This window comes from Oncorhynchus mykiss, chromosome 10 (genome assembly GCF_057628025.1).
Source record: "Oncorhynchus mykiss isolate SJ-2025 chromosome 10, ASM5762802v1, whole genome shotgun sequence".
In the NCBI taxonomy this organism is placed as follows: Eukaryota; Metazoa; Chordata; class Actinopteri; order Salmoniformes; family Salmonidae; genus Oncorhynchus; species Oncorhynchus mykiss.
The window spans coordinates 39,374,225-39,401,633 of record NC_143031.1 but is presented as its reverse complement, the minus strand read 5'-3'; the positions used below and the strand labels follow the sequence as shown (position 1 = coordinate 39,401,633).

The 27,409-nt window shown below is 41.7% G+C and overlaps 1 protein-coding gene across 1 annotated transcript; it reads right to left on the bottom strand.

Annotated features, from left to right (window-relative positions):
• Nucleotides 1–118: 118 nt before the first annotated feature.
• LOC110533860 (glycine receptor subunit alpha-2) lies at nt 119–26,243 on the bottom strand. Its single transcript, XM_021618417.3, has 10 exons — nt 25,934–26,243; nt 24,891–25,018; nt 23,923–23,990; nt 23,607–23,830; nt 23,323–23,405; nt 22,986–23,123; nt 22,282–22,496; nt 21,406–21,564; nt 2,558–2,668; nt 119–1,036 (listed from the first exon to the last, which is right to left on the bottom strand). The coding sequence occupies exons 1-10, from the start codon at nt 25,990–25,992 to the stop codon at nt 767–769; spliced, it is 1,455 nt and encodes a 484-aa protein (XP_021474092.1). The 5' UTR covers nt 25,993–26,243; the 3' UTR covers nt 119–766.
• Between the last annotated feature and the right edge of the window lie 1,166 nt (nt 26,244–27,409).

Below are 27,409 nucleotides of genomic sequence, written 5' to 3'. Positions count from 1 at the left end.
AAAGAAAAGGGACACAGTTAACGAAGAACATCGCCTAACTAGACTATTCAAAATGTCCAGCATTAACTTCTGTTGATTCATGTACCAATAGTGCTGTCCCATTACATAGTATTCCATATTAGGTTGAAATCATTTGTAGGGATTTATTAACAATTTGCCAATACTGTAATGTGGCAGAAACGAGTACAAAATACAATTCCGGGGAGGGGGGGAATCCAACATTTCCATGCAGTCCTGCCTCAATATCTGGGCTTGTGTTTGCTCCATGAGTGACATTAAAAGTATCCATAGTACACGGACTACAATATTTGTGCTAATTAGTGCATTCCATTGGAATTGTAAAAAATAGAAAGTTAAAGGGGCAATATGCGTTTGGCACATATTTTTGGACTTAATTTAGATATACTCATTTGATTCTTAAAGCACTAGCCTAAAAACATTCTTAAGTTTATCATGGAGGGTTATTAACAGCATCCATAGCGGTCTACACATTTGAGTGGTTATATCTCTCCAGCCTAATCCCATGGTTGTTTACCAAATCAGTGGCGGGGTGGAAACTGCAGATTGCCCCCTTAAGGATGACACTTGGACTACATCAGGTTTGCTAACTTTAGTGAAAAAATGAATAGAACTGGACATGCAGTCAATTATTTTTCCATTGGCACAATGAATGGATTTGACATTGTCTGTAAAAGTGTTCTGTGGAAGACTAGGTTCAACTCCGTATTGGTTTTTAGTGCTGTAATTCAGTCCTCGTGTTGGTTTGTCACAGAGTAGCTCGGATGGCTTCATTCCGCAGCACTTTGTAGGTGAGCCAATAGAAAACATTGAAGCAGAGAAAACTCAGAGGGAACACAGCCCTAGATATGGTGTCGATCCTTTTTGCCCGATCTACAAACTGCCTGCGGATGTCATACAGTGGGAACCCATGAGGTAAGGCCTGAAAGATCGGAGCGTCCATCTCTGGTGGTGCATCGCCTGCTACTCCATAACTATGGAGAAAATAGGCTTGGCTCTGCTCCACCAGCTCCTGCTCCTAAGAAAGAACAAAAGGAAAAGGGCCAAATGTCTGTCACCCTCAGTCATAACCAGCAATATTTTCTCCACATTACTTGCCGCATACTGGATTATGATTAAACTCTTGCAAAGTCAACAAGGCCTTTGTAAGAATTGGATTTTGTGATAAATACATTTCACGAGGTTAAACAGACAACCTCAACACTAAGTGTGATCTACAGTGCCTTCAGAAAGTATTCACACCCCTTAACTTTTTCCACAATTAAAGTGTGATAGAAAAAATATTTAATTGCAATTGTCAACGCAATACTCTGAAATTGGAAGATTTTTATTTTATTTTTAATTAATGGAAAATAAAATGTCTTAGATAAATATTCAACCTCACTCAGTCAATACAGCGAATACAGCTGTGAGTTTCTCTAGGTAAGTCTAAGGGCTTTGCTCATTGGGATTGTACAATTTTTCAAGTTAGTTGTTGATCATTGCTAGACAGCCACTTAATTCTTGCCATAGATTTTCAAACCTAAACTTTATAAACTAGGCTAGTCAGAACCAGTCAACATTCAATGATTTTTCATGTGCGTCTCTATTCCATTTATTTGTTTAAAAATAACTCCCTAGTCCTTGCTAAAGAAAAGTATACCCGTAACATAATGCAGCCACCACCATGTTTGAAAATATGAAGAGTGTTACTCAGTGTTGTTGGATTTGCCCCATACACAATTATTGCTATTCAGGACAAAAATAACATTTTCAGTTTTACTTTAGTGCCTTATCGCAAACAGGATGCTTGTCCTGGAATATTTTTATACTGTACAGGCTTTCTTTTCACTCTATTTATGTTAGTATTGTGGAGTAACTACAATGTTGTTGACCCATCCTCAGTTATCTCCTATCACAGCCATTAAACTGTTAAAATCACCATTGGCCTTATGATTAAATCCCAGAGGGAAGGGCACCTGTATCTTTGTAGTGACTGGGTGTATTGATACAGCATCCAAAGTGTAATTAATAACTTCACCATGCTCAAAGGGATATTCAATGTCTGCTTTTTTCTTTACCCATCTACCAAAAGGTGCTCTTTTTGCGAACCATTGAAAAACCTCCCTGGTCTTTGTGGTTGACTCTGTGCTTGAAATGCATTGCTTGACTGCAGGACCTTACAGATAAGTGTTTTTGTGGGGTACAAAGATGGGGTAGTCATTGAGCCCATGCAACTTGTGACTTAAGCACATTTGTACTCCTGAATTTATTTAAGCTAGCCGCAAGGGTTGAATACTTATTGACTCAAGACATTTCAGCTTTTCATTTATTAATTTGTAAACATTTCTTAACAATTCCACTTTGATATGATGGCGTATTGTGTGTAGATCAGTGACACAATCTCAATTTAACCTCAGGCTGTAACACAATGTGGAAAAAGTCAACGGGTGTCAATACTTTCTGAAGGCACTACCATTTTGTTTTTCTAAGTGAACAAACAGTGGAATACCCCATTAAACTAAACTCCAGTCAGCATGAGAAATGTAGGAGTTTTTACCCTGGCACAGACGCTGCATTGCTGAGGGCCAGGCAGGGTCCCCTGGGAGGAGTTGTTGCCTGGCAAGTTGTTACCTTTCACTTGGCTGCTCTCCCCACTTCCACTTCTCTGCTAATAAACCCAGAGCAACATGGAGGTCTAGCAGGCATACATGAATACTGTGATTCAATCTAAACAACATGCAATGACACATTACTGATTTACATTCATTTTTCAAATGTACATTTAATAAAGTTGTAATAACCTGTAACTGGTGGTATTTGCGGTCTGTAATTACAGGTGTAACAACAAATGCTTGTTACCATGCTTGTTACAAATGGGCAAGTTTCTACTAAATTCACCTATTTAGTGTTTAGTTTCTTCCCTGCTCCATCGGATTTAGTGATAACTGTCACAAGGACTATAATCTCTTGTGCACTGGGTGTCTGAGATTAAAGATTGGAGGCTCAATAGGCTCCAATTACCTACCTGTGAATGTGCACTCTTCAACATTTATGCTAGCACTTGCCACAAAAAAGTACCATCTGGGTTGACCTGGTTAAATTTACAATTACAGATCAGACATAGGTTCACCTTACCGACTAGGGTCTAACATACGGGTGTCATCACAGATTATTTATTTACAGTTGAAGTTGGAAGTTTACATATACTTAGGTTGGAGTCATTAAAACTCGTTTTTCAACCACTCCACAAATTTCCTGTTAACAAACTATAGTTTTGGCAAGTCGGTTAGGACATCTACTTTGTGCATGACACAAATTCTTCCAACAATTGTTTACAGATTATTTCACTTATAATTCACTGTATCACAATTCCAGTGGGTCAGAAGGTTACATACACTAAGTTGACTGTGCCTTTAAACAGCTTGGAAAATTCCAGAAAATTATGTTATGGCTTCAGAACTTCTGATAGGCTAATTGACATAATTTGAGTCAATTGGAGGTGTACCTGTGGATGTATTTCAAGGCCTACCTTCAAACTCAGTGCCTCTTTGCTTGACATCAGGTGAAAATCAAAAGAAATCAGCCTAGACCTCAGGAAAAAAATTGTAGACCTCCATGAGTCTGGATGATCCTTGGGAGCAATTTCCAAACACCTGAAGGTACCATATTCATCTATACAAACAATAGTATGGAAGTATAAACACCATGGGACCACACAGCCATCATACCACTCAGGAAGGAGGCGCGTTCTGTCTCCTAGAGAATAATGTACTTTGGTGCAAAAAGTGCAAATCAATCCCAGAACAACAGCAAAGGACCTTGTGAAGATGCTGGAGGAAACAGGTACAAAAGTATGTATATCCACAGTAAAACAAGTCCTATATCGTCATAACCTAAAAGACCACTGCTCCAAAACCGCCATAAAAAGCCAGACTACGGTTTGCAACTGCACATGGGGACAAAGATCGGACTTCCTGGAGAAATGTCCTCTGGTCTGATGAAACAAAAATAGAACGGTTTGGCCATAATGACCCTTGTTATGTTTGGAGGAAAAAGGGGGAGGCTTGGAAGCCGAAGAACACCATCCCAACCGTGAAGCACGAGGGTGGCAGCATCATGTTGTGGGGGTGCTTTGCTGCAGGAGGGACTGGTGCACTTCACAAAATAGATGGCATCATGAGGCAGGAAAATTATGTGGACATGTTGAAGCAACATCTCAAGACATCAGTAAGGAAGTTAAAGCTTGGTCGCAAATGGGTCTTCCAAATGGACAATGACCCCAAGCATACTTCCAAATTTGTGGCATAATGGCTTAAGGACAACAAAGTCAAGGTATTGGAGTGGCCATCACAAAGCCCTGACCTCAATCTTATAGATATTTGTGGGCAGAACTGAAAAAGCGTGTGTGAGCAAGGAGGCCTACAAACCTGACTCAGTTACACCAGCTCTGTCAGAAGGTGTGAGTTGGAAATTCACCCAAATCATTGTGGGAAGCTTGTGGAAGGCTAACCGATACGTTTGACCCAAGTTAAACCATTTAAAGGCAATGCTAGCAAATACTAATTGAGTGTATGTAAACTTCTGACCCACTGGGAATGTGATGAAAGAAATAAAAGCTGAAATAAATAATTCTCTCTACTATTATTCTGACATTTCACATTCTTAAAATATATTGGTGATCCTAACTGACCTAAGACAGGGAATTTTACTAGGATTAAATGTCAGGAATTGTGAAAAACTGAGTTTAAATGTATTTGGCCAAGGTTAATGTAAACTTCCGACTTCAACTGTATATTTTAATACAACTTGTGTACATTACCCATTATGACAACCTGAACCTCCTTGCCATCCAATTGAGAGGATAAATCCATAAGTACAATGTAACTTCTAGGTGTGATACAGGATTTAGCTGTTTACGATGAAGTGTATTTTGAGGTGAACTTACATAGTACATTACCCATCCTGACAACCTGGTCCTCATTTTAAGGCTTCCGGAAGCGCCATCCAAGTGGGAGGATAAGCACACTAGTACACCAGAATGCATGTAATATCTGTAAGTCCAATGCAATTACTAGGTGCTACACAGGATTTAGGTAGTTAAAATTAAGAGTAGGTTGGGGGGTACTTGTAATTAATGTGTACTTATATTGTACGTTACCCATCCTGACCCTCATTTTAAAGCTTCTGGAAACCCCATCAACGTGAGAAAATAAACACAAGTACACTACAGAGTACATGCAATATCTGCATAAGTACAATGTAATTACTAGGTGTTACACAGGATTTAGCTAGTTAAAATGAAGGGTATCTTGATGAGTACTGGTAATAATTGTGTACCTACAAAGTACGTTACTCATTCTGACAATCTAGTTGTGAAAAAATAAACACACTAATAGGCCACAGACTACATATCTGTAATGATTACATGGTTGTTGATCGTTCTTACACGGGATGTAGCTATTTAAAGTGATGTGTAACTGTACCTATGAGAAATGTCTATATAATTACTTATTACCAAGTGAAAATACCTACCAAAGAGCTTCTACTTCAGTCAGCTTTATTGCAAAATACCCTTACAATTTTTAAAAACCTTTTGTGAAGGAATTGTGCAGGTGTCCTGCAGGAATCCTGTAGAATTGACAAAATCCTGCAGTGGTATGACTTGTCCTGCAGAAATTTTGAAAATTCTGCACAAACATGACAATTCCTGCAAGAATCCTGCAGGACCAAAACCTGCAGGATATGGCAATTCCAGCAGGACCAAGTAAATCCCAGCACGAATCCTGGCAAACCGCCCTTAGAAAAAAAAGATTACAGTCAGAGTGCAGTATAACTGCAGTATGTTGCAAATACTGCGTAAAGTTTTTTTTACTGCAGTACTTTTACAGTGTAACTGCAGTTACAGTGCAGTATAACTTCAGTTACGGTGCTGTCACGTTCTGACCTTTATTTCCTTTGTTTTGTATTTATTTAGTATGGTCAGGGCGTGAGTTGGGTGGGCAGTCTATGTTTGTTTTTCTAGGTTTTGGGTATTTCTATGTTTCGGCCTAGTATGGTTCTCAATCAGAGGCAGGTGTCATTAGTTGTCTCTGATTGAAAATCATACTTAGGTAGCCTGGGTTTCACTGTGTGTTTGTGGGTGATTGTTCCTGTCTCTGTGTTTTGCACCAGATAGGGCTGTTTTTGGTTTTCCACGGTTATTGTTTTTGTAGTGTTCGTGTTTCTTTTTTTTTATTAAACATGAATCAATATAACCACGCTGCGTTTTGGTCCGCCTCTCCTTCACCACAGGAAAACCCTTACAGGTGCAGTATAACTGCAGTTATTCTGCAATTACTGCATCCAAATACCATAGTTGACTGTAGTTACTGCACTTTTACTGCAGTTTTAAAACTGAAATCTTTTTTTGTAAGGGTGAATCCTGCAGGATTTTGATATTCCTGCAGGGTTTATGGCGGCGCACAATTGGCCTAGGGTCATCCTGGTTCGGAGAGGGCGGCGCACAATTGTCCCAGCGTCGTCTGGGTTAGGGGAGGGTTTGGCTGGGGTAGGCTGTCATTGTAAGATAAGAATTTGTTCTTAACTGACTTGCCTAGTTAAATAAAACATATTTTTTTTCAATGGCAATTCCCGAAGGACCAATTCCAGAACGAATCCTGCAGGATTTTGGTATTCGGTAAGGCCATATCAGATAGTCAAACTACTGGAGGAGATAAAGTGTGTGTGTGTGGTGGTGAGTGCACATCATTTTGTATATAGCTAGCTAGTTTTTGATTACCCAAAAATGTGTTTTAAACTTTCCTTTACAATCTGCAACAAGAAGATGCACGGTCATGTGACATCTTGGTCACCATAACAATAGTTGAGGAAATGGCTGCCAGGCAGTTTAGCTAGCTAGTTCAAGTACTGCTAATATAACTTTTCTTTTTTTGTAAAGAGTTAGAGAAACATACTAAAACTGCAACAAATGTATATATAAACATGTTAGAGGTCGCATAGTTATTTTTTAATGTTGTTTGCAGAATATTTTATGAGTAAATTAGCTATCTTAGCTAGCATGTGCTCTACATAGCTTTGACAAAACATTTAACTTTTGCTTCCATGGAAAGTGACAAATGAGGTTTGATATCCCCCTGCTCTGTCTCTTTAGTACTGTTGTCACAAGTTAAGCTATAATGTTTCATTGCTTATTGGCTTGCACTTGACGACGGTAACCAAGTCACAAGACTGATCATGACATATAACTAAGGAAGTGATTGAATTTAAGTGGTAAAGGGGGGTTAAAAACATTGTTCAAAACAATGTTCCAAATTGCATACTTGCGTTTCCCCGTTCTTTCAAGGGTGATCTTCCAAGAACACCTGAGAGATCATACCGTCTAGTATAGGAGAACACAGAGCGCTTAAAATCTGCTACATTTGAAACGTACTTCGACATGATCTCTAACCTAAATAGGAAACTGCATCATCATGCAGCCGACACCAACAAAGCTAGCTTTTATGCTAGCTAGCTAGCTACATCTGTTTTACATTGTAGCAACTAGTGCTAGCAATTCAGTGAACAACTATCCCAGAATGGAAATATTTAACATGAATAACAAGTAACAGATTTGAATTTCTCTGTACCTGTTAGTGAATTAAGCTGACACCAACCAGAATAATTTTAGGTTGTGTCCTCCTCTCACAAATTGCTTGGTCTGCTGCTACATCATTTTTTTCTGCTGCTACATTATTGTGGACGTATGACAGGTAATCTTTCAAATCAAATCAAACTTTATTAGTCACATGCGCCGAATAGACCTTACCGTGAAATGCTTACTTACAAGCCCTTAACCAAAAGTGCAGTTCAAGAAAGAGTTAAGAAAATATTTACCAAATAAACTAAAGTAAAAAGTAACAACAAAATAATAACGAGGCTATATACAGGGGGTACCGGGTCAATGTGTGGGGGTACAGGTTAGTCGAGGTAATTTGTACATGTAGGTAGCGGTGAAGTGACTATGCATAGATAATAAACAGCAAGTAGCAGCAATGTACAAAACAAATGGAGGGGGGTGGGGGGGTCCATGTAAATAATCTGGTGGCCATTTGATTCATTGTTCAGCAGTCTTATGGCTTGGGGGTAGAAGCTGTTATGTAGCCTTTTGGTCCTAGACTTGGCTCTCCGGTACCGCTTGTCGTGCGGTAGCAGAGAAAACAGTCTATGACTTCTGTGACTGGAGTCTGACAATTTTTTGGGCCTTTCTCTGACACCGCCTAGTACATAGGTCCTGGGTGGCAGGAAGCTTGGCCTCAGTGATGTACTGGGCCGGACGCATTACCCTCTGTAGCACCTTACGGTCAGATGCCGAGCAGTTGTCATACCAGGCGGTGATGCAACCGGTCAGGATGCTCTCGATGGTGCAGCGGCAGAACTTTTTGAGGATCTGGGGACCCATGCCAAACCTTTTCAGTCTCCTGAGGGGGAAAAGGTTTTGTCGTGCCTTCTTCACGACTGTCTTGGTGTGTTTGGACCCTGATCCCCTAACTCTCGACCCGCTCCACTACAGCTCCGTCAATGTTAATTGGGGCCTGTTCGGTCCGCCTTTTCCTGTAGTCCACGATCAGCTCCTTTGTCTTGCTCAATTTGAGGGAGAGGTTGTTGTCCTGGCACCACACTGCCAGGTCTCTGACCTCCTCACTATAGGCTGTCTCATCGTTGTCGGTGATCAGTCCTACCACTGTTGTGTCGTCAGCAAACTTAATGATGGTGTTGGAGTCATGCATGATCACGTGGGTGAACAGGAAGTACAGGAGGGGACTAAGTGTAACAGTACAAATTTAGACCGTCCCCTCGCCCATACCCGGGCGCGAACTAGGGACCTTCTGCACACATCAACAGTCACCCTCGAAGCATCGTTACCCATCGCGCCACAAAAGCCGCGGCCCTTGCAGAGCAAGGGGAACTACTACTTCAAGGTCTCAGAGCAAGTGACGTCACTGATTGAAACGCTATTTAGCGCCCACGCTAACTAAGCTAGCCGTTTCACATCCGTTACACTCACCCCCCTTTTGACCTTCCTCCTTTTCCGCAGCAACCAGTAATCCGGGTCAACAGCATCAATGTAACAGTACAAATTTAAACCGTCCCCTCGCCCATACCCGGGCGCGAACTAGGGACCTTCTGCACACATCAACAGTCACCCTCGAAGCATCGTTACCCATCGCTCCACAAAAGCTGCGGCCCTTGCAGAGCAAGGGGAACTACTACTTCAAGGTCTCAGAGCAAGTGACGTCACTGATTGAAACGCTATTTAGCGCCCACGCTAACTAAGCTAGCCGTTTCACATCCGTTACATAAGCACACACCCCTGTGGGGCCCCAGTGTTGAGGATCAGCGTAGCAGACATGTTGTTGCCTACGCCTTACTACCACACTGATGAGTCTAAACATTTAGGTATTAGACTCGGTCAGGGAGAGGTTGAAAATGTCATTGAAGACACTTGTCAGTTGGTCTGTGCATGCTTTGAGTACACGTCCTGGTAATCGATCTGACCCCACGGCTTTGTGAATGTTGACCTGTTTAAACGTCTTGCTCACATACATAGGCTACCAAGAGCGTTATCTCACAGTCGTCCATAACAGCTGGTGCTCTCATGCATGCTTCAGTGTTGCTTGTCTCTCAGCGAGCATAAAAGGAATTTAGCTCATCTGGTAGGCTCACGTCACTGGGCAGCTCGTGGCTGGGTTTCCCTTTGTAGTCCATAATAGTTTAAGCCCTGCCACATCTGACGAGCGTCAGAGCCGGTGTAGTAGGATTCAATCTTAATCTTGTATTGATGCTTTGCTTGTTTGATGGTTACTTTGAGGGCATACCGGGATTGCTTTTAAGTGTCCGGATTAGCGTCCCACTCCTTGAAAGCGGCAGCTCTAGCCTTTAGCTTGATGCGGATGTTGCCTGGAATCCATGGCTTCTGGTTGGGATATGTATGTACGGTCACTGTGAGGACAACGTCGTCAATGCACTTATTGATGAAGCCGATGACTGAGGTGGTGTATTACTCAATGCCATTTGATGAATCATGGAACACATTCCAGTCTGTGCTAGAAAAACAGTCCTGTAGCGTGGCATCCACGTCATCTGACCACTTCCTTATTGAGTGAGTCACTGGTACTACCTGCTTTAGTTTTTAGCTTGTAGGCAGGAATCAGAAGAATATAATTATGGTCAGATTTGCCAAATGGAGGGCGGGGGAGGAGCTTTGTATGCATCTCTGTGTTAGGTATGCGTAACTGGCTGTAAGGGAGTCAGGCGCAGGAGAGCAGAATTTGGGTAGCAAACGGAGCCTTTTATTTAGGCGAACAAAACACACGGCACAAAGAACACTAAACACAATACTGGTTGACAAAACCCAGCGCAACCAGTCTAACGTGTGCATACACGAAACAATAAACAATGCCAAACACAGAAATGGGGGGGACAGAGGATTAAATACATGACAAGCAATGAGGGAAATGTAAACCAGGTGTGTGGGAAAACAAGACAAGACAAATGGAAAATTAAAGGTGGATCGGCGATGGCTAGAAGACCGGTGACGTTGACCGCCGAAATGCCGCCCGAACAAGGAGAGGAACCGACTTCGGCGGAAGTCGTGACACTTTGTGTGTGGGGTAAAGGTGGTCTAGAGTTTTTTTCCTCTGGTTGCACATGTGACATGCTGGTAGAGATGAGGTAAAACAGATTGAAGTTTGCCTGCATTAAAGTCCCCAGGCCACTAGGAGCACCATTTCTGGATGAGCATTTTCTTGTTTGCTTATGGCCTTTTACAGCTGGTTGAGTGCAGCCTTAGTGCCAGCACCGGTTTGTGGTCGGAAAAAGACTGCTACGAATAATATAGATGAGATCTCTTTTGGTCGATAGTGTGGTCTACATTGTACATTCATACATTGTACAGAGACAGAAGCAAAAAATAAATAATTGTAAAATAAATAATTTTGCTTACTGTTTAAGAATGATAAATAGTCAGGATAGTGGGGTTTCGCCGTGAAGCTAAAATTACATTGCATTGTTTTATTTCCAATGAGCAGGTTTGCATTGTGATAAATTCATACAACTATAACACCCATGCATATTATTAAATGATGCTGATGTTCACGATTAGCTTGGTTTTATATTCACCTTATGCATTGAGGCGACATGATGCAATACAACTAGATTAGAAGGCCTAGACCAGGGGTACTAAAGTACTATTTGAGGTCCAGTCACACACATTTCCTAGGTGGAAAAGGTACGGATGGATAATGTAATTTATCGGTGTAGTAACAAACCCCCACCTCGCAACCCATGCGACCTCAAAATGTTCACACCCCTCTTGTTGGCATTTTGCACAGGGCAGATATTTTGGGCTGTTTTAAAGTTAATTTCCTGCAATTATATGCATTTTTTTTGTGTGTTTATAGTATACCAGGGGTCGAAGCCCGACCGAGTAAAATTTAAAAAAAATATTTTGGGGGTGTGTCAATCTGTGGTCCGTATTGACCCCGTTCTGTGTCCGGATCCGTTCCGCCACATGAGTATGGAAGGCCTAGACTATTTCATCCTAACATAAGCTAAATGCATTGGATACAAAATAAACACTGGCAATGTCCACTTTAATTGTATGCATGCATATCAAACAGGAATAATATTAAATTAACACACCATTGTTATACTATTAATGCCTTTCTCTCTCCCTACAGGGGATTAGACAGATGAACTGCAGCCCAAATTCCCAAGCCTCAAAACCAGAACAGTAGGGAGACATCAATACTTGTCATTTTTTATAGATATTCACCATTTTGGTCTCCCTGTATCCCTGTATCTGTGCATGATCACAGATCATTGTAGAAAAGTTGTATTAATCATATGTACAGGATACACATGGTCCAACAAAATGCTTACTTGCAGGTTCATTCTCAAAGTCTACACATTATAGTTATCAGATTCACATGGAATTGTTGTGCAATTTAAATGTTTAAATATGAAACTATTTGTGAAAAGATTAAATGTAATTTAGCTTCGTAATGAGAGAACGGTTTGTCATAGAGTACAGTAAACTTTGCCAACTCAGTGGCCCCGCCCATGTGAACAGACAGTGGTTGTAAACTATGAAACACAGCCCTCTCTCCCAATCCTATATAAGCCCCTTGACGAAAATGTAACTTCCTGTTCCAAGGACGCGAGGACTTACCATCTCCACGTTGAAAGGACAAAGACCACATACAGAACTAAGCCAACCTCAGCAAGAACCTCACGAAATTGGCATCAAATTTCAATGTGAAGGTGACGACCTACACGCCAGAAGGATGAATTTTGACTATACCAGCCAGAATATAGCATGAGCTTAAAGTATGGCGACTTGGTATGAACTTTGAACTCTTATTCCCTAAAGAAGTGCTACCCCCTCAGCCCGCTAAACGTGGGATAGGAGTGGATGGACAGAGTATCAATTCTACCACGCTCCAGTTCACCACTAGACAGTCTTCAGAGGACCAGAGATCTATGCTGGACAACCCGGCCTCCCATCTACGACCAACCGATCGAAGCGCAGCTCAGAGCAAATATTTATTGCATTTTCCTTTTCCAAATGGCCGATAATTTAGAATGCATAAGATACTGTATTTACGATAGCATAGCTTCCCTCTTTGTTACTCAGTCTTCCCGCTCTTTCACTCAAACCTAACCCCCCTCTCTTTGTGTAACCAGCTGTCGTATCTGTTCCGTCCACCAGGGACATCTTGGGTCTATACATAGTCAATGGCTCATCCCTTGGCAGTAGTACTGTAGATTACTTTATCACTGACATCAACCCAGTGTCTCTCATAGCGTTCACAGTCAGCCCACTGACACCCCTATCAGATCACAGCAAAATCACAGTCTACTTGAACAGAGCAATACTAAATCATGAGTCATCAAAGCCAAAGGAACGACATAATATTAAGAAATGCTATAGATGGAAGGAAAGTAGTATAGAAACTATTAGGCAACATATTAATTCCATTTTAGACACCTTCCTGCACAAAACATTTCACTGTAATAGTGAAGGTGTAAACTTGGCAGTAGAAAGCCTGAACAGTATATTTGACCTTTCAGCTTACCTATCTAATCAAAAAATCTCAATCAGGCAACCAAAGAAAATTGACAACAATGACAAATGGATTGATGAAGAATGCAAAAGCCTAAGAAACCTATCCAACCAAAAACAGAGACCCAGAAAACCTGAGCTACACCTTCACTATGGTGAATCAGAAAAAAATACACAATGAAAAAAGAAGAAACCACACATCAGAAATCATCTCAATGTAATTGAAGAATCCATGAAATCTAACCACTTCTGGGAAAATAGGAACCCACTAAACAAACAGCACGAAGTGTTATCTATCCAAAATGGAGATGTATGGATAAACCACTTCTCCAATCTTTAGGGCTCTATAACAAAGAACAAACAGCAAAAGCATATAAATGATCAATAAAAAATCTTAGAGTTAGCTATTAAAGACTACCAGAACCCACTGGATTCTCCAATTACATTGACTGAACTACAGGACAAAATACAAACTCTTCAACCCAAAAAGGCATGTGGTGTTGATGGTATCCTAAAGGAAATGATAAAACATACAGACCACAAATTTCAAATGGTTATACTTAAAAACTCTAACATCATCCTCAGCTCTGGCATTTCCCCAATATTTGGAACCAAAGACTGATCACCCCAATCCACAAAAGTGGAGAAAAATCTGACCTCAATAACTACCACGGGATATGCATCAACAGCAACCTTGGGAAAATCATCTGCATTATCAGTAACAGCAGACGTGCACCTTTACTCAGTGAAAACAATGTACTGAGCAAATGTCAAATTGGCTTTTTACCAAATTACTGTACGACAGACCATGTATTCACCATGCACACCCTAATTGACAAACAAACGAACCAAAACAAAAGCAAAGTCTTCTCATGCTTTGTTGATTTCAAAAAGCTTTTGACTCAATTTCGCATGAGGGCCTGCTATACAAATTGATGGAAAGCGGTGTTGGGGAAAAACATACAACATTATAAAATCCATGTACACAAACAACAAGTGTACAGTTAAAATTGGAAAACATTTTTTTATTTCCACAGGGTTGTAGGGTGAGACAGGGATGCAGCTTGAGCCACACCCTCTTCAACACATATATATGATATATATATACTATATATATATATATATATATATATATATATATATATATATATATATATATATATATATATATATATATCAACGAATTGGCAAGGGCACTAGAACAGTCTGCTGCACTCACTTCTGTCATTATGAAGTGCTTTGAGAGACTAGTCAAGGATCATATCACCTCCATCTTACCTGCCACCCTAGACCTACTTCAGTTTGCATACCACCCCAACAGGTCCACAGACGATGCAATTGCCATCACACTGCGCACTGCCCAATCCCACCTGGACAAGAGAAATACCTATGTAAGAATGCTGTTCATTGACTACAGCTCAGCATTCAACACCATAGTACCCTCCAAGCTCATCAATAAGCTTGAGGCCCTGGGTCTCAACTCTGCCCTGTGCAATTGGGTCCTGGACTTTGACGGGCCGCTCCCAGGTGGTGAAGGTAGGAAACAACATCTCCACTTCGCTGATCCTCAACACTGGGGCCCCACAAGGGTGCATGCTCAGCCCCCTCCTGTGCTTCCTGTTCACCCATGACTGCATGGCCATGCATGCCTCCAACTCAATCATCAAGTTTGCAGACAACACAACAGAGGTGGACTTGATTAGCAACAGCAACGAGACGGCCTTCAGGTGAGGGCACTTGGAGCATGGTGTCAGGAAAACAACCTCTCACTCAACGTCAACAAAACAAAGGAGATGATCGTGGACTTCAGGAAACAGGAGCACCCCCATATCCACATAGACGGGACAGCAGTGAAGGTTGACAGTTCCTCGGTGTACACATCACGGACAAACTGAAATGGTCCACCCACACAGACAGTGTGGTGAAAAAGGCACAACAGTCACCTATAACCCTCACAAAGTTTTACACAATTGAAAGCATCCTGTCGGGCTGTATCACCGCCTCAACCGCAAGGCTCTCCAGAGGGTGGTGCGCTCTGCCCAACACATCATCGGGGGAAAACTACCTGCACTCCATGACAACTACAGCACCTGATGTCACAGGAAGGCCAAAAAGATCATCAAGGACAACAACCACCCGAGCCACTGCCTGTTCCCCCCGATACCATCCAGAAGGCGAGGTCAGTGCATCAGGTGCATCAAAGCTGGGACCTAGAGACTGAAAAACAGCTTCTATCTCAAGGCCGTCAGACCGTTAATCAGCCATTACTAACACAGAGAGGCTGCTGCCTACAAACAGACTCGAATCATTGGCCACTTTAATAAATGGATCACTAGTTACTTAAATTAATGCCACTTTAATAATGTTTACATATCTTACATTACTCATCTCATATGTATACACTGTATTTCATACTATCTATTGCATCTTGCCTATGCCGCTCGGTCATCCATATATACCTGTACATATTCTTATGTGTATTAGGTAGTTGGTGTGGAATTGTTAGATTACTTGTTAGATATTACTGCAATGTCAGAACTAGAAGCACAAGCATTTCGCTACACTCACATTAACATCTGCTAACCATGTGTATGTGACCAATAAGTTTTGATTATCACCCAGCCTCACCCAACTAGAATCTGAAGTAAAATGTCTACTGTTTGGTGATGATCTGGTGCTACTGTTCCCCACCAAGAAGGGCCTACAGCAGCACTTCGATCTTCTGCACAGTTTGTCAGACCTGAGCCCTGACAGTTAATCTCCAAAAAAGTTCCAGTTGCCAGGACGACAAATACAAATTCCATCTAGACACCATTGCCCTAGAGCACACAACAAACTATAACTAAACATCACCACCACAGGTAACTTCCACAAAGCTGTGAATGATTTGAGAGAAAAGGCAAGAAGGGCCTTCTACGCAATCAAAAGGAACATCAAATTTGACATCCCAATTATGAAATCTCAATCAGTTGTAGAACCCATTGCCCTTTGTGGTTGTGAGGTCTGGGGTCCGCTCAACATCCAAGAATTCACAAAAGGGTACAAACACCTGCGTGTACAACACCAAATAATGCATGCAGAGCAGAATTAGGACGAAACTCCGCTATATCCAGAAAATAGAAGCTGTTAGAGTCTACAACCACCTAAAAGGAAACGATTCCCAAACCTTCCATAACAAAGCCATCACTTACAGAGAGATTAACCTAAAGAAGAGTCCCCTAAGCAAGCTAGTCCTGGGGCTCTGTTCACAAATACAAACAGACCCCACAGAGCTCCAGGACAGCAACAGAATTAGACCTAACCAAATCATGAGAAACAAAGATTATTACTTGACACATTGGAAAGAATTAACAAAAAAACTGAGCAAACTAGAATGCTATTTGGCCCTGAACAGAGAGTACACAGTGGCAGAATACCTGACCACTGTGACTAACCCAATATTAAGGAAAGCTTTGACTATGTACAGACTCAGTGAGCATGTCTTTGCTATTGAGAGAGGCCGACAGTAGGCATACCTGGCTCTGAAGAGAAGACCGGCTATGTGCACTTTGTCTACAAAATGAGGTGGAAACTGAGCTGTACTAACCTCCTGCTAAATGTATGACCATATTAGAGACACATATTTCCCCTCAGATTACACAGACCCACAAAGAATTCAAAAATAAATCACATTTTGACAAACTCCCATATATATTAGGTGAAATACCACAGTGTGCCATCACAGCAAGATTTGTGACCTGTTGAAAGGGGAACCAGTGAAGAACAAACACCAATGTAAATACAACCAATATTTATGTTTATTTATTTTCCCTTGTTACAACATTGTACATAGCCATAATAACACATTTCAAATATCTCTATTCCTTTGAAACTTGTGAGTGTTATGTTTACTGTACATTTTTTGTTTATTTCACTTTTGCTTATTACCTATTTTACTTGCTTTGGCAATGTAAACACGTTTCCCATGCCAATATAGCCCTTTGAATTGAATGAAATTGAGTGAGTGAGTGGTGGGTGGGGGCGTTGAGAATGAGCACTGAAAGCAGGCAGCTGAGCCACATGAGTGAGAGGAGACAGAGCAGCATATGTGTATGTTGTTTTACCAGTTATAGGTAGGCTATATAGATTGTCATTATGGAGACACCTATTTCCAACCCTTTTTCCATAAAACTAAAACTAAATGTACATACTACCTCAATCAGCCTGACTAAGCGGTGTCTGTATGTAGCCTCGCTACTTTTGTGGCCTCGCTACTGTATATAGCCTGTCTTTTTACTGTTGTTATATTTATTTACTTACCTATTGTTCACCTAATACCTTTTTTGCACTATTGTTTAGAGCCTGCAAGTAAGCATTTCATTGTAAGGTCCACTACACCTGTTGTATTCGGAGCACGTGACAAATAAACTTGGTTATTTATTTATTTATTAAACTTGGTTGAGGCCAATCCACCACTGCTTTCACTTTTCCAGGATCCATCTGAACATTGCCCTCAGCAATGGCATATCCCAGAAAGGTGATTGCAGAGCGGTGGAACTCACACTTTTCGGCTTTCACGAACAGTTGGTTCTCCAGGAAGCGCTGAAGGACCTGTCTGACATGAAGAACATGTTCTTGTGCAGATCGGAAAAAAAACAGGATGTCGTCAAGGTATATGAACACAAACCGGTTTAGCATGTCCGGAAGCACATCATTGACCAAAGCCTGGAAAACATGACCTGGTACTCATAATGTCCACTGGCTGTGTTGAAGGCTGTCTTCCACTCATCCCCCTCGCGTATCCAAACCAGGTGGTAGGTATTTCGAAGGTCCAACTTGGAAAATATGGTGGCCCCCTGGAGAGGTTCAAACGTCGAGGAGAGGAGAGGTATGGGGTAACGATTCTTGACAATAATGTCATTAAGTCCCCGGAAGTCAATGCACGGACGCAGGGTCTTGTCCTTCTCCACAAAGAAAAACCCTGCGCCGACAAGAGATGCAGACAGACGGCCCCAGTGGCAAGAGACTCCTCTCTGTACTCTTCCATAGTTTTGTTCTCTGGTCCGGACAGAGAATACAATCGATTCCGAGGTGGTGTAGTGCCTGGGAGAAGAGCAATGGCACAATCATAAGGATGATGCAATGTTATTCTGTGGGGATAGCAGAGACATCCACAGTCTTGCTTACATCCAGAGGAAGGCGACTTGAGGAAGGCTGTGCTGCTTGAAGGCAGTGGGAATGGCAAAATGGGCTCCAACCCAGGATGGAGCTTGTGGTCCAATCAAACATCGGATTGTGCTTTTAAAGCCAGGAAAATCCCAAAACAACCGGAGATTGCAATGAGGAGGAACTGTATTGTCTCACTGTGGTTACCAGAAACCCGTAATTGAACGGGCACAGTACAGACAACAGTTATTATTCAACCTTCGTGAGCATTCCCCAATTGATAACCTAGCTCTTCCCAACTGCATAGGCTCAGGAGTATCCAACTCACCCGTCGTAGATTCCCGAGAGGGCTCTGTTGGCCTCGAATCCTCTCTGAAGAGCTACCTTCGGAAACTTCCGGATTCCCTCGGAGGTGAACGTGCCAAAGCGGGTGCACAAGTGTGCCCAAGACCAGATCTCCTCTCACTCTTGCATTCCCTTAGGCATTGTTAATGATTAGTTATTGGAGAAACAAGACTATGTTATTACAACAGCATCCATCAATTTTAATGGTAAGGGCGATAAGGGAGTCCAGATCCAATTCCCGAGTAGCTAGCTCATCCTTCACCTCCTCAGATAATCCGTGCAAATAAGTATCAAAAAGAGACTGCGGATTCCAGGCACTCTCGGCAGCCAACGTGCGAAAATCAGTCCGCGTAGTCTGCCACACTATGGGAGTTGACGTAAGTCAAGCAGTTTACTGGCCGCCTTTCTCCCAGAAACCGGAGACTCAAATACCTTTCTCACGTCTGCCATTAATTCCTCCAGATGACCACAAATGGCAGATTGTTGCTCCCAAACTGCCGTATCCCAAGAGAGCACCCATCCCGACATTAGGGTAATAATATATGCTATCTTCGTTCTGTCTGAAGGAAACAAAGATGGCTGTAGCTCAAAAATAAGCGTGCACTGAGAAAGAAAACCCTGGCAGGATTCACCGAATATCGCTCCGGAGGAGGTAAGCGGGTTTCTCGGGGAGCGTTTTTCACGGGGAGCCGGGATAGGCTGTACAAACTCACCACAGATAGGGGGAAAATACCTGGATGATTAATGGGTGATTGGGGTTTTTCCAGAGGTGGCAGGTAGCCTCTGAGCTAACTCCCTGATTTGCTCCATAATAGCCTTTAACCCATGGTCATGGCGTTCCGTCAAGGACCTGAGCCCTCCCAAAAAGCCCTGTACCAGCTTCTCATGTCTCCTAATGGTGGCTTCCTGCAGGGGGAGAGTGTGGCGGAGCTGGTCCAAGTCTGCTGGTCTGTCATGGCCAGTTCGTACAATCAAGGCACAAGGCGAGACCCAGATGCAGACACAGGAGACAGATGGTTGGAGTCTTACAATGTTTAATAATCCAAAGGGGTAGGCAAGAGAATGGTCGTGGACAGGCAAAAAGGTCAAAACCAGTTCACAGTCCAGGAGGTACAGAGTGGCAGAGAGGCTTGTGGTCAAGGCAGGCAGAATGGTCAGGCAGGCGGGTACAGAGTCCAGAAACAGGCAAGGGTCAAAACCAGGAGGACTAGAAAAAGGAGAATAGCAAAAGGAGTACAGGAAAAACATGCTGGTTGACTTGACTAAACATACAATACAAACTGGCACAGAGCGACAGGAAACACAGGGATAAATACACTGGGGAAAATAAGCGACACCTGGAGAGTTTTTTTTATCAAATTTTAGCAATATTAGCATTGACATGAAATCAGTCAAAATACCTCAAAACAAGACATGTTATCAAGAACAAGATGAAACCAGCCTCTTACGATTCACCACATGGCCATTTCTTGACATTCTTGCTAGCAATCTGGCCACACAGAATCACAATAGCCGACTTCTGCCCAATGGAAGCTCGCACATCGTTTTCATGACATTGTCGGCTAACCCGTCTATAGGCTTACAATTTGTCAAGCACAAATGACTATCTCACAATTTTAACTATAGTTTGTTTATGCGTCTAAAAATATTTAATTGATGGTTAAAGTAATTGATCCATTGTCAAATGCACCGTTAAAGGATTTAATAATTTAAAGTATTTTATTGAGGTGAACCGTTTGTGTACCTGTTTTTGCCATTGGGCCTGGGTATCAGACTCCAGATCTTTATTGCAGAGTTATGTCAATGATGTGGTCGGTTTTCAATTGACTTACACTTATCACATGGTTTGTGCAGGCTGAAATATGGTGCGTTTGGATGCTATCAGAAACTTTAAGATTTGTAATGAGCATTCGTTGTTACACCCCTGTAATTACAGACTGCAATTACCACATGTTGTTATTACAGTGTAACTATGAATTATTACAATTAATTACAATACTTGTTACAATGTAACTATTACACTATAATAAGGACTACTTAAAATGAAGTGTTACCAGAATTGTCATAATATTGTGGGCAGGCTAGCTCTGGAGCTACACACAAACTACTACCACAATTCAGTTGTTTTACAAAAAAATGTTTTAGATCATTCTCTTTTGCGTTACTTGTTTACTTTCATATTTGTCTCATTATTTTGAGATGCAAAGGGAAACGGCAAGCTAAGCTGTTGTACAGAGCACATATAGACAGAAGAAGAAAGAAAAGGACTTGAATTTAGCACAGGCCAGTGGATCTGTGGATCTCCCAGCATGAGATACGACAGCCAGCTGAACTGTGTGGCTGCTGCATAACTGGGCTTAGATGGAATAGCAGGCGACAGCAGCCTGAGGGGGTGGGCTGCACAGGGGCTTGTACCAATGATTTATACACTAGATGACGGATAGGGGAGCACTGAGTTGAAGCCACCATGCCGCCATCTTGGCACTCCCCCATTGTTGTAAAAAAAACATCTTGGAAGCTATAGAAATGCATTTATTAATGTCCACATTTGTTTTTGCCAAATGTATTCTATTACAGACACCTAAATGTATACTTTTTTGTATAACTAACCTTACTGACACTCTACAACATTTAAATACTTTTTTGTCCTTGAAACATTTAATTGAAATACTGCACAATTCCATTCATTCCTATGGAGGATTGCTTTTACTGGGGAGTGCAAATATGGCTACCCAGTGGCGTCAAAGCCTCTCAATGGCCAATACATAGCATCAGCAATGCAATGTTTATATACATCATTGTACTGTACTCACAGTTCTCTGCCGCTGTTGTTCTTTGATCCTTTTCCTCAGTCTGAAGAACTCTTTGTGCTGCCGTGAAACAAAGTTTACTGCTGCATACTCCAGCAGTGCAGCGAACACAAAAAGAAGACACACAGCCATCCAGATATCAATGGCCTTCACATAAGACACCTACACAACCCACAAAATAAATGAATAATGGTTAGAATCACAACTTTAACATGCAGGTAAACAACACGGTGATGGTGCTCTTAGTATAGGAACGTTCCCACCACTGAAATAATGTGGGGGCCTCCCGAGAGGCTCAGTGGTCTAAGGCATTGCATCGCAGTGCTAGTGGTGCCACTAGAGATCCTGGGTTCGAGTCCAGGCTCTGCAACAGCCGGCCTCGATCGGGAGACCCATGGGGCGGTGCACAATTGGCCCAGTGTTATCCGGGTTAGGGGAGGGTTTGGCCGGCAGGGATGTCTTTGTTCCATCGAGCACTAGTGACTCCTGTAGCGGGCTGGGCGCAGTGCACGCTGACATGGTCGCCAGGTGCACAGTGTTTCCTCCGACACATTGGTGTGGCTGGCTTCCGGGTTGAGTGGGCTTTGTGTCAAGAAGCAGTGCGACTTGGTTGGGTTGTGTTTCGGAGGACGCACGGCTCTCGACCTTCGCCTCTCCCGAGTCTGTACGGGAGTTGCAGCGATGAGACAAGACTGTAACTACCAATTGGATACCACGAAAAAGGGGTAAAAAATAAAATAAATAATGTGTGGATTGGGAATTACGTATAGAACTGGTAGCTTCTGAGTTAAAACATATTTTTAAATAAATGTTTATTGACTATATGTTGGTTGTCCAGACAAAACACCTGAGCAGAATACAATATAATTTCTCTCTGACCTTAGGCAGGGATGCTCTGGACCCAGAGCTTTGGGTTGTCATGGTGAGCACTGTGGTGATACCAAGGCCCACTCTAGCTGGGGCGGCATCCATGTTGATCCAGAAGGAGACCCAGGAGAGGATAACGGTTAGCAGGCTGGGGATGTACATCTGGATCAGGTAGTAGCCCATCTGTCTCTCCAGGTGGAACTTTACCTCAATGCAGGCAAATTTACCTGCCAGCATGCCAGATGGTTGGAGATTACATTTTTTGTTTTATTTTCATTTCACCTTTTTTTAACGAGGTAGGCCAGTTGAGAACAAGTTCTCATTTACAACTGCAACCTGTGACACTGTCATAAGGATTGGACCCTTTAAAAAAAAATGCTTTGCCTAAAATGACATACCCATATCTAACTGCCTGTAGCTCAGGACCTAAAGCAAGGATATGCATTATCTTGATACCATTTGAAAGCAAACACTTTGACCTTTGTGGAAATGTGAAATTAATGTAGGAGAATATAACACATTAGACCCCCCCCATCTTTGAAATGCAAGTGAAAGGACAAAATGTATGTCTGTCCTGGAAATGTTCTTGTTACTTACAACCTCATGCTAATCACATTAGCCTACGTTAGGTCAAACGTCCTGCGCGGGGACATCGATCCTGTAGAGGTTTTAAGCAAAGTGTGGCGATAGCATACCATTGGGAGTCCAGAATCTACCTGTGTTGTAGTGCTTGGTGCAGTAGCCCAAGTCTTTCTCCTCCTTCAACACAAACTGAGGAAGCATCAGGTCATCAGCCACCTGGACAGGACCAATGTCCAGCCACTGGAAGCACAGGTCATTCATGGTGTAGCCAACTAGAGCACAGAGGAGAAGAAGGGAGAACATGGGTTTATTTTATTCATGGTATAGCCAGCGACAGAGAGAGTTTATTTATAAAGTTGTCAACAGCAAAAGCCTGTCTAGTCAAGTGTAGAGAATGGGGAAAAAGAGGCATCAGGGAGTGAAACTAGCCAAGTGCAAAGAATAGATAAAAAGAGGGAAAAGAAAACTCACAGCTTTCCAGCTGCATAGAGCACGTCTGAATGTCCATGGGGAAATTCATCAGATCCATGGGGCAGGACAGGATCAGAGTTAACCTGGCTCACAGAACCAGAAGCACATAGTGAGAAGATGAATCGAAGACAGGTATGGGGAGCTTTGGACAATCTAACATTACCTGTGGCTTCAAATTGAGTGTATAAAGTCAAAGATGTGAACTTTTGCTAATTATTGTTACTGACAAAGTTATAACATATCTATCATTATGAGGAGACTACTGTTTTAGAGACACCGGTCACCTGATACTGTAGAGAACATTCCCATCTTGGAATATCCGCAGCAGTTTGTTGTCTGTGGTGACTTCGTGAAAGTTTGCCCCCTTTTCATTGGCAAAGAAAAGGTCAGGTTTCCAGATGGAGTCCAACATGGAAGGATCCAGGTCCAGAGAGTCATCAGGGTACTCCTTATAGGCCAGTCGCGGGTCATTCCATTGTTGACGTAGAAACACATTGAGACGATAATCCTATGGTAGTTATTGTATAAAAGAGACTATAAATGGAGCGAACAGCCACTGTTTGGATGAAAGGTGGATGACGATAGTGAAAAGACCCTCACCATTGTGGTTTCTGTGATGGATCCAAAGCTGTTGATGAAGAGGTTAATGGTGACATTCACAGGAGGACCTGAAAAATCGTCCATAAGAAACTCAGCCATTCATATTTAATATATCTGTAATATAAATATAAATTCCATGTTTCACTTTATGCTGCTTTCTGAAACAGGCAGTGTTCTTAGCTTCAGATGTTCAGTAAAATGCATTACTTATACATGTTCATTCATACATGTTTATTATCTCGCTGAAAAGATGCAGCATCTGTGGTAAACACAAACTGATCAGAAAACATTTTCATGTCTACAGTATCTAAATTGCAATGACATGAGGATTGTATTGTCTACCATTGCATAATGGAATAACAGCTTACATTCATATTGTGGCAAGTTGTCTTGTATTAGATTGAGTTATCACAAACAGACAGAATAAAATGGTGTTGTCATTTCCAATACACTCCCATTAGTATATTGCATCTCTCAACTACTGACATCCTACATTTTTCATAATATAATTTCCTAAGAGGGTATCATTTATTAATTCTACTTGAGTTACATTAGTGTATTTATAGACATCAGCAGGGAGTTACCCTGCAAGGCATGTACTGGCATATTTCAGTGATGTGGAGCAAGCATGAAATATATATGACGAGATGTGACCCCTGAGAAATTAAGAGGAAGTATGTCAGAGGGAATCTGCTGGCTTCACTGGCTGTGAAGAAACAAAATAAACTAGGCCTGTGGGTGAACATGCATTCAAAATTACACTTCTAACCAAAAACAAACACTCTTGAGTTATTCTGGGTTCAAGTACCACAATAAATAGAAAGTGGAAATCTTTCTGATTTATGTCACATTGTGTCTTAGATTTATTTTGTAAAACTTCTGTACTATACCCACCTGTTTAGGGTGTACTATACGGTAATGTGTATTACTGTACTGTGTAATCTACTGTACTATGTTTTGCAATATACCTTTGAAGTTGGGTCTAATGCGGGCGTCATACCCAGATGTCCTTCCCATAAGTTTATCCAGAAAGTCAGATGGGGAAGGGGCCTTCCCTACCCTGCTAGGTAGCTTAATCTCCTTACAGGACCCAGGCCTGCCAGAGGGGAGGAGGAAACCGTGAGAGGAAAAGCAGGAGTGCTATTATCTGGAACTGATGGGCAACTACTGCTTCAGATGATGGCCATGATAAAGGGATTTGAGTCATACAGGTGAAGGTGAGGAGTTACACTCTGTATCTCAAGTGATTTTCTGCTCAAATATTTCTCAGAAAACATAAGGAAATAAGATATGCTCTTTTGTATTTGCCATCTTTTTGTGATGAACCACATGCAGTAAAGTAAAGTCGTTTTTGGTAATACAATTGTAATATTCATATGATTACAATTAAAAGGATGGTAGTTTAGTGGGAGTGATCGGTTATATATTATATTAAAATTAGAAACACGCAGGTCATGTAGCTTGCCCCTCCCTCTATGAGACTGTTGTATATCTCATCAAATGGACAACATCCTCCAACATCCAACATCCACCAACATCCTCCTCTCCACTGTGTCCCAACATTCCAAGTCGTCTCTTTCCGTCTCTCAGCGGTTTACAAATCCTAGTTATTGGTCATTCCTTTTACAAAATGCAATGTAAAACATGCTTAGCTCGTCACCTCAATAAAATATATATGAGACATGTGTTCCTTAGGCAATTTAAATATCATGAACCTTTCAAATAACTATATTTCTCTGTAGGTAATTAGCCTGATTTTCATATAATTGGGCAAAACATTGTAAATTCCCTATGGTTCAACAACTTCTCTCACTTCAAAAGTAGCTGATCTATATTTCTTCATTTTATTACACATTATAAATGTACACTGAAACAACATATTCCATTTATTTTTAGTCTCCTCCCCAATTTGACTCAAAACAGCCAGAGGCATAGGCTGTAATAAAACAATAATAAGTATCTAAAGGCTTAGTAAGCCTAAAGGTCAAGACAATAATTAGATGTGTCTTACCTGCCTTGTAGAAAGCAGACAGACGAGACCCATACCATCCATGGGACTAGTGAAAGCATTCTCTGCTTACAGCAATACACATAAAATAAAGGACAATTTTATTAAGTATTCAGAGGCATATAACTCAGTGAAGAGTCTGTGAACCTATGCAGAGAACCATGGTATTGCTTCGCTACCCAGACAAATCCTTATGGAGCCCTCTGACCCTCCCGCTCTCTGCAGGTGTAACATCCAAGATGATGCTTGTCTATAACTCAAGGTCTGGGGAAGTTTTGCTATATGAGAGTTTGTGTGGAAGAACACAAGCTTTATCTCTTTTTCATGGCCACATGCATGCTGCAGGAATTACGTCAGGAATATTTAAAGAGACAGCAGCATTTTAGACTCTCTTTTCAGTGCACTTTTTGGGCCCAAAATACCTTGAGATTTCATCTAATGATGGCTTTAGACTTTGAGCACAGTTTGGATCCACACTCTTATGATGGCATTTCATGTGGAATAAATCATTTCCCCCCCACAAATAAAAACACATTCATAACAGAGAACGTGGACATACATTCCCCAAATATATATGTATAGGTACTTCCATTATTAAAATAGTAATTCATTTCAATAATTATTTAGTAAATAAATACTATTTGGTAAAAAGGATTTTGAATTTATTTATTTATTTATTTATTTACCTTTATTTAACCAGGTAGGCAAGTTGAGAACAAGTTCTCATTTACAATTGCGACCTGGCCAAGATAAAGCAAAGCAGTTCGACAGATACAACAACACAGAGTTACACATGGAGTAAAACAAACATACAGTCAATAATAAAGTATAAACAAGTCTATATACAATGTGAGCAAATGAGGTGAGAAGGGAGGTAAAGGCAAAAAAGGCCTTGGTGGCAAGGTAAATACAATATAGCAAGTAAAACACTGGAATGGTAGTTTTGCAATGGAAGAATGTGCAAAGTAGAAATAAAAATAATGGGGTGCAAAGGAGCAAAATAAATAAATAAATTAAATACAGTTGGGAAAGAGGTAGTTGATAGGGCTAAATTATATGTGGGCTATGTACAGGTGCAGTAATCTGTGAGCTGCTCTGACAGTTGGTGCTTAAAGCTAGTGAGGGAGATAAGTGTTTCCAGTTTCAGAGATTTTTGTAGTTCGTTCCAGTCATTGGCAGCAGAGAACTGGAAAGAGAGACGGCCAAAGAAAGAATTGGTTTTGGGGGTGACTAGAGAGATATACCTGCTGGAGCGTGTGCTACAGGTGGGAGATGCTATGGTGACCAGCGAGCTGAGATAAGGGGGGACTTTACCTAGCAGGGTCTTGTAGATGACATGGAGCCAGTGGGTTTGGCGACGAGTATGAAGCGAGGGCCAGCCAACGAGAGCGTACAGGTCGCAATGGTGGGTAGTATATGGGGCTTTGGTGACAAAACGGATTGCACTGTGATAGACTGCATCCAGTTTGTTGAGTAGGG

Excerpts from the sequence above, each read along its gene's own strand:
- LOC110533860 (XM_021618417.3), bottom strand. The coding sequence starts at position 25,992 with ATGCTTTCACTAGTCCCATGGATGGTATGGGTCTCGTCTGTCTGCTTT. Across the intron at positions 23,831-23,922 it reads CCATCACAGAAACCACAATG|GATTATCGTCTCAATGTGTT; the intron begins GTGAGGGTCTTT and ends TAACTACCATAG. Across the intron at positions 1,037-2,557 it reads AATGCAGCGTCTGTGCCAGG|GAGCAGGAGCTGGTGGAGCA; the intron begins GTAAAAACTCCT and ends GTTCTTTCTTAG.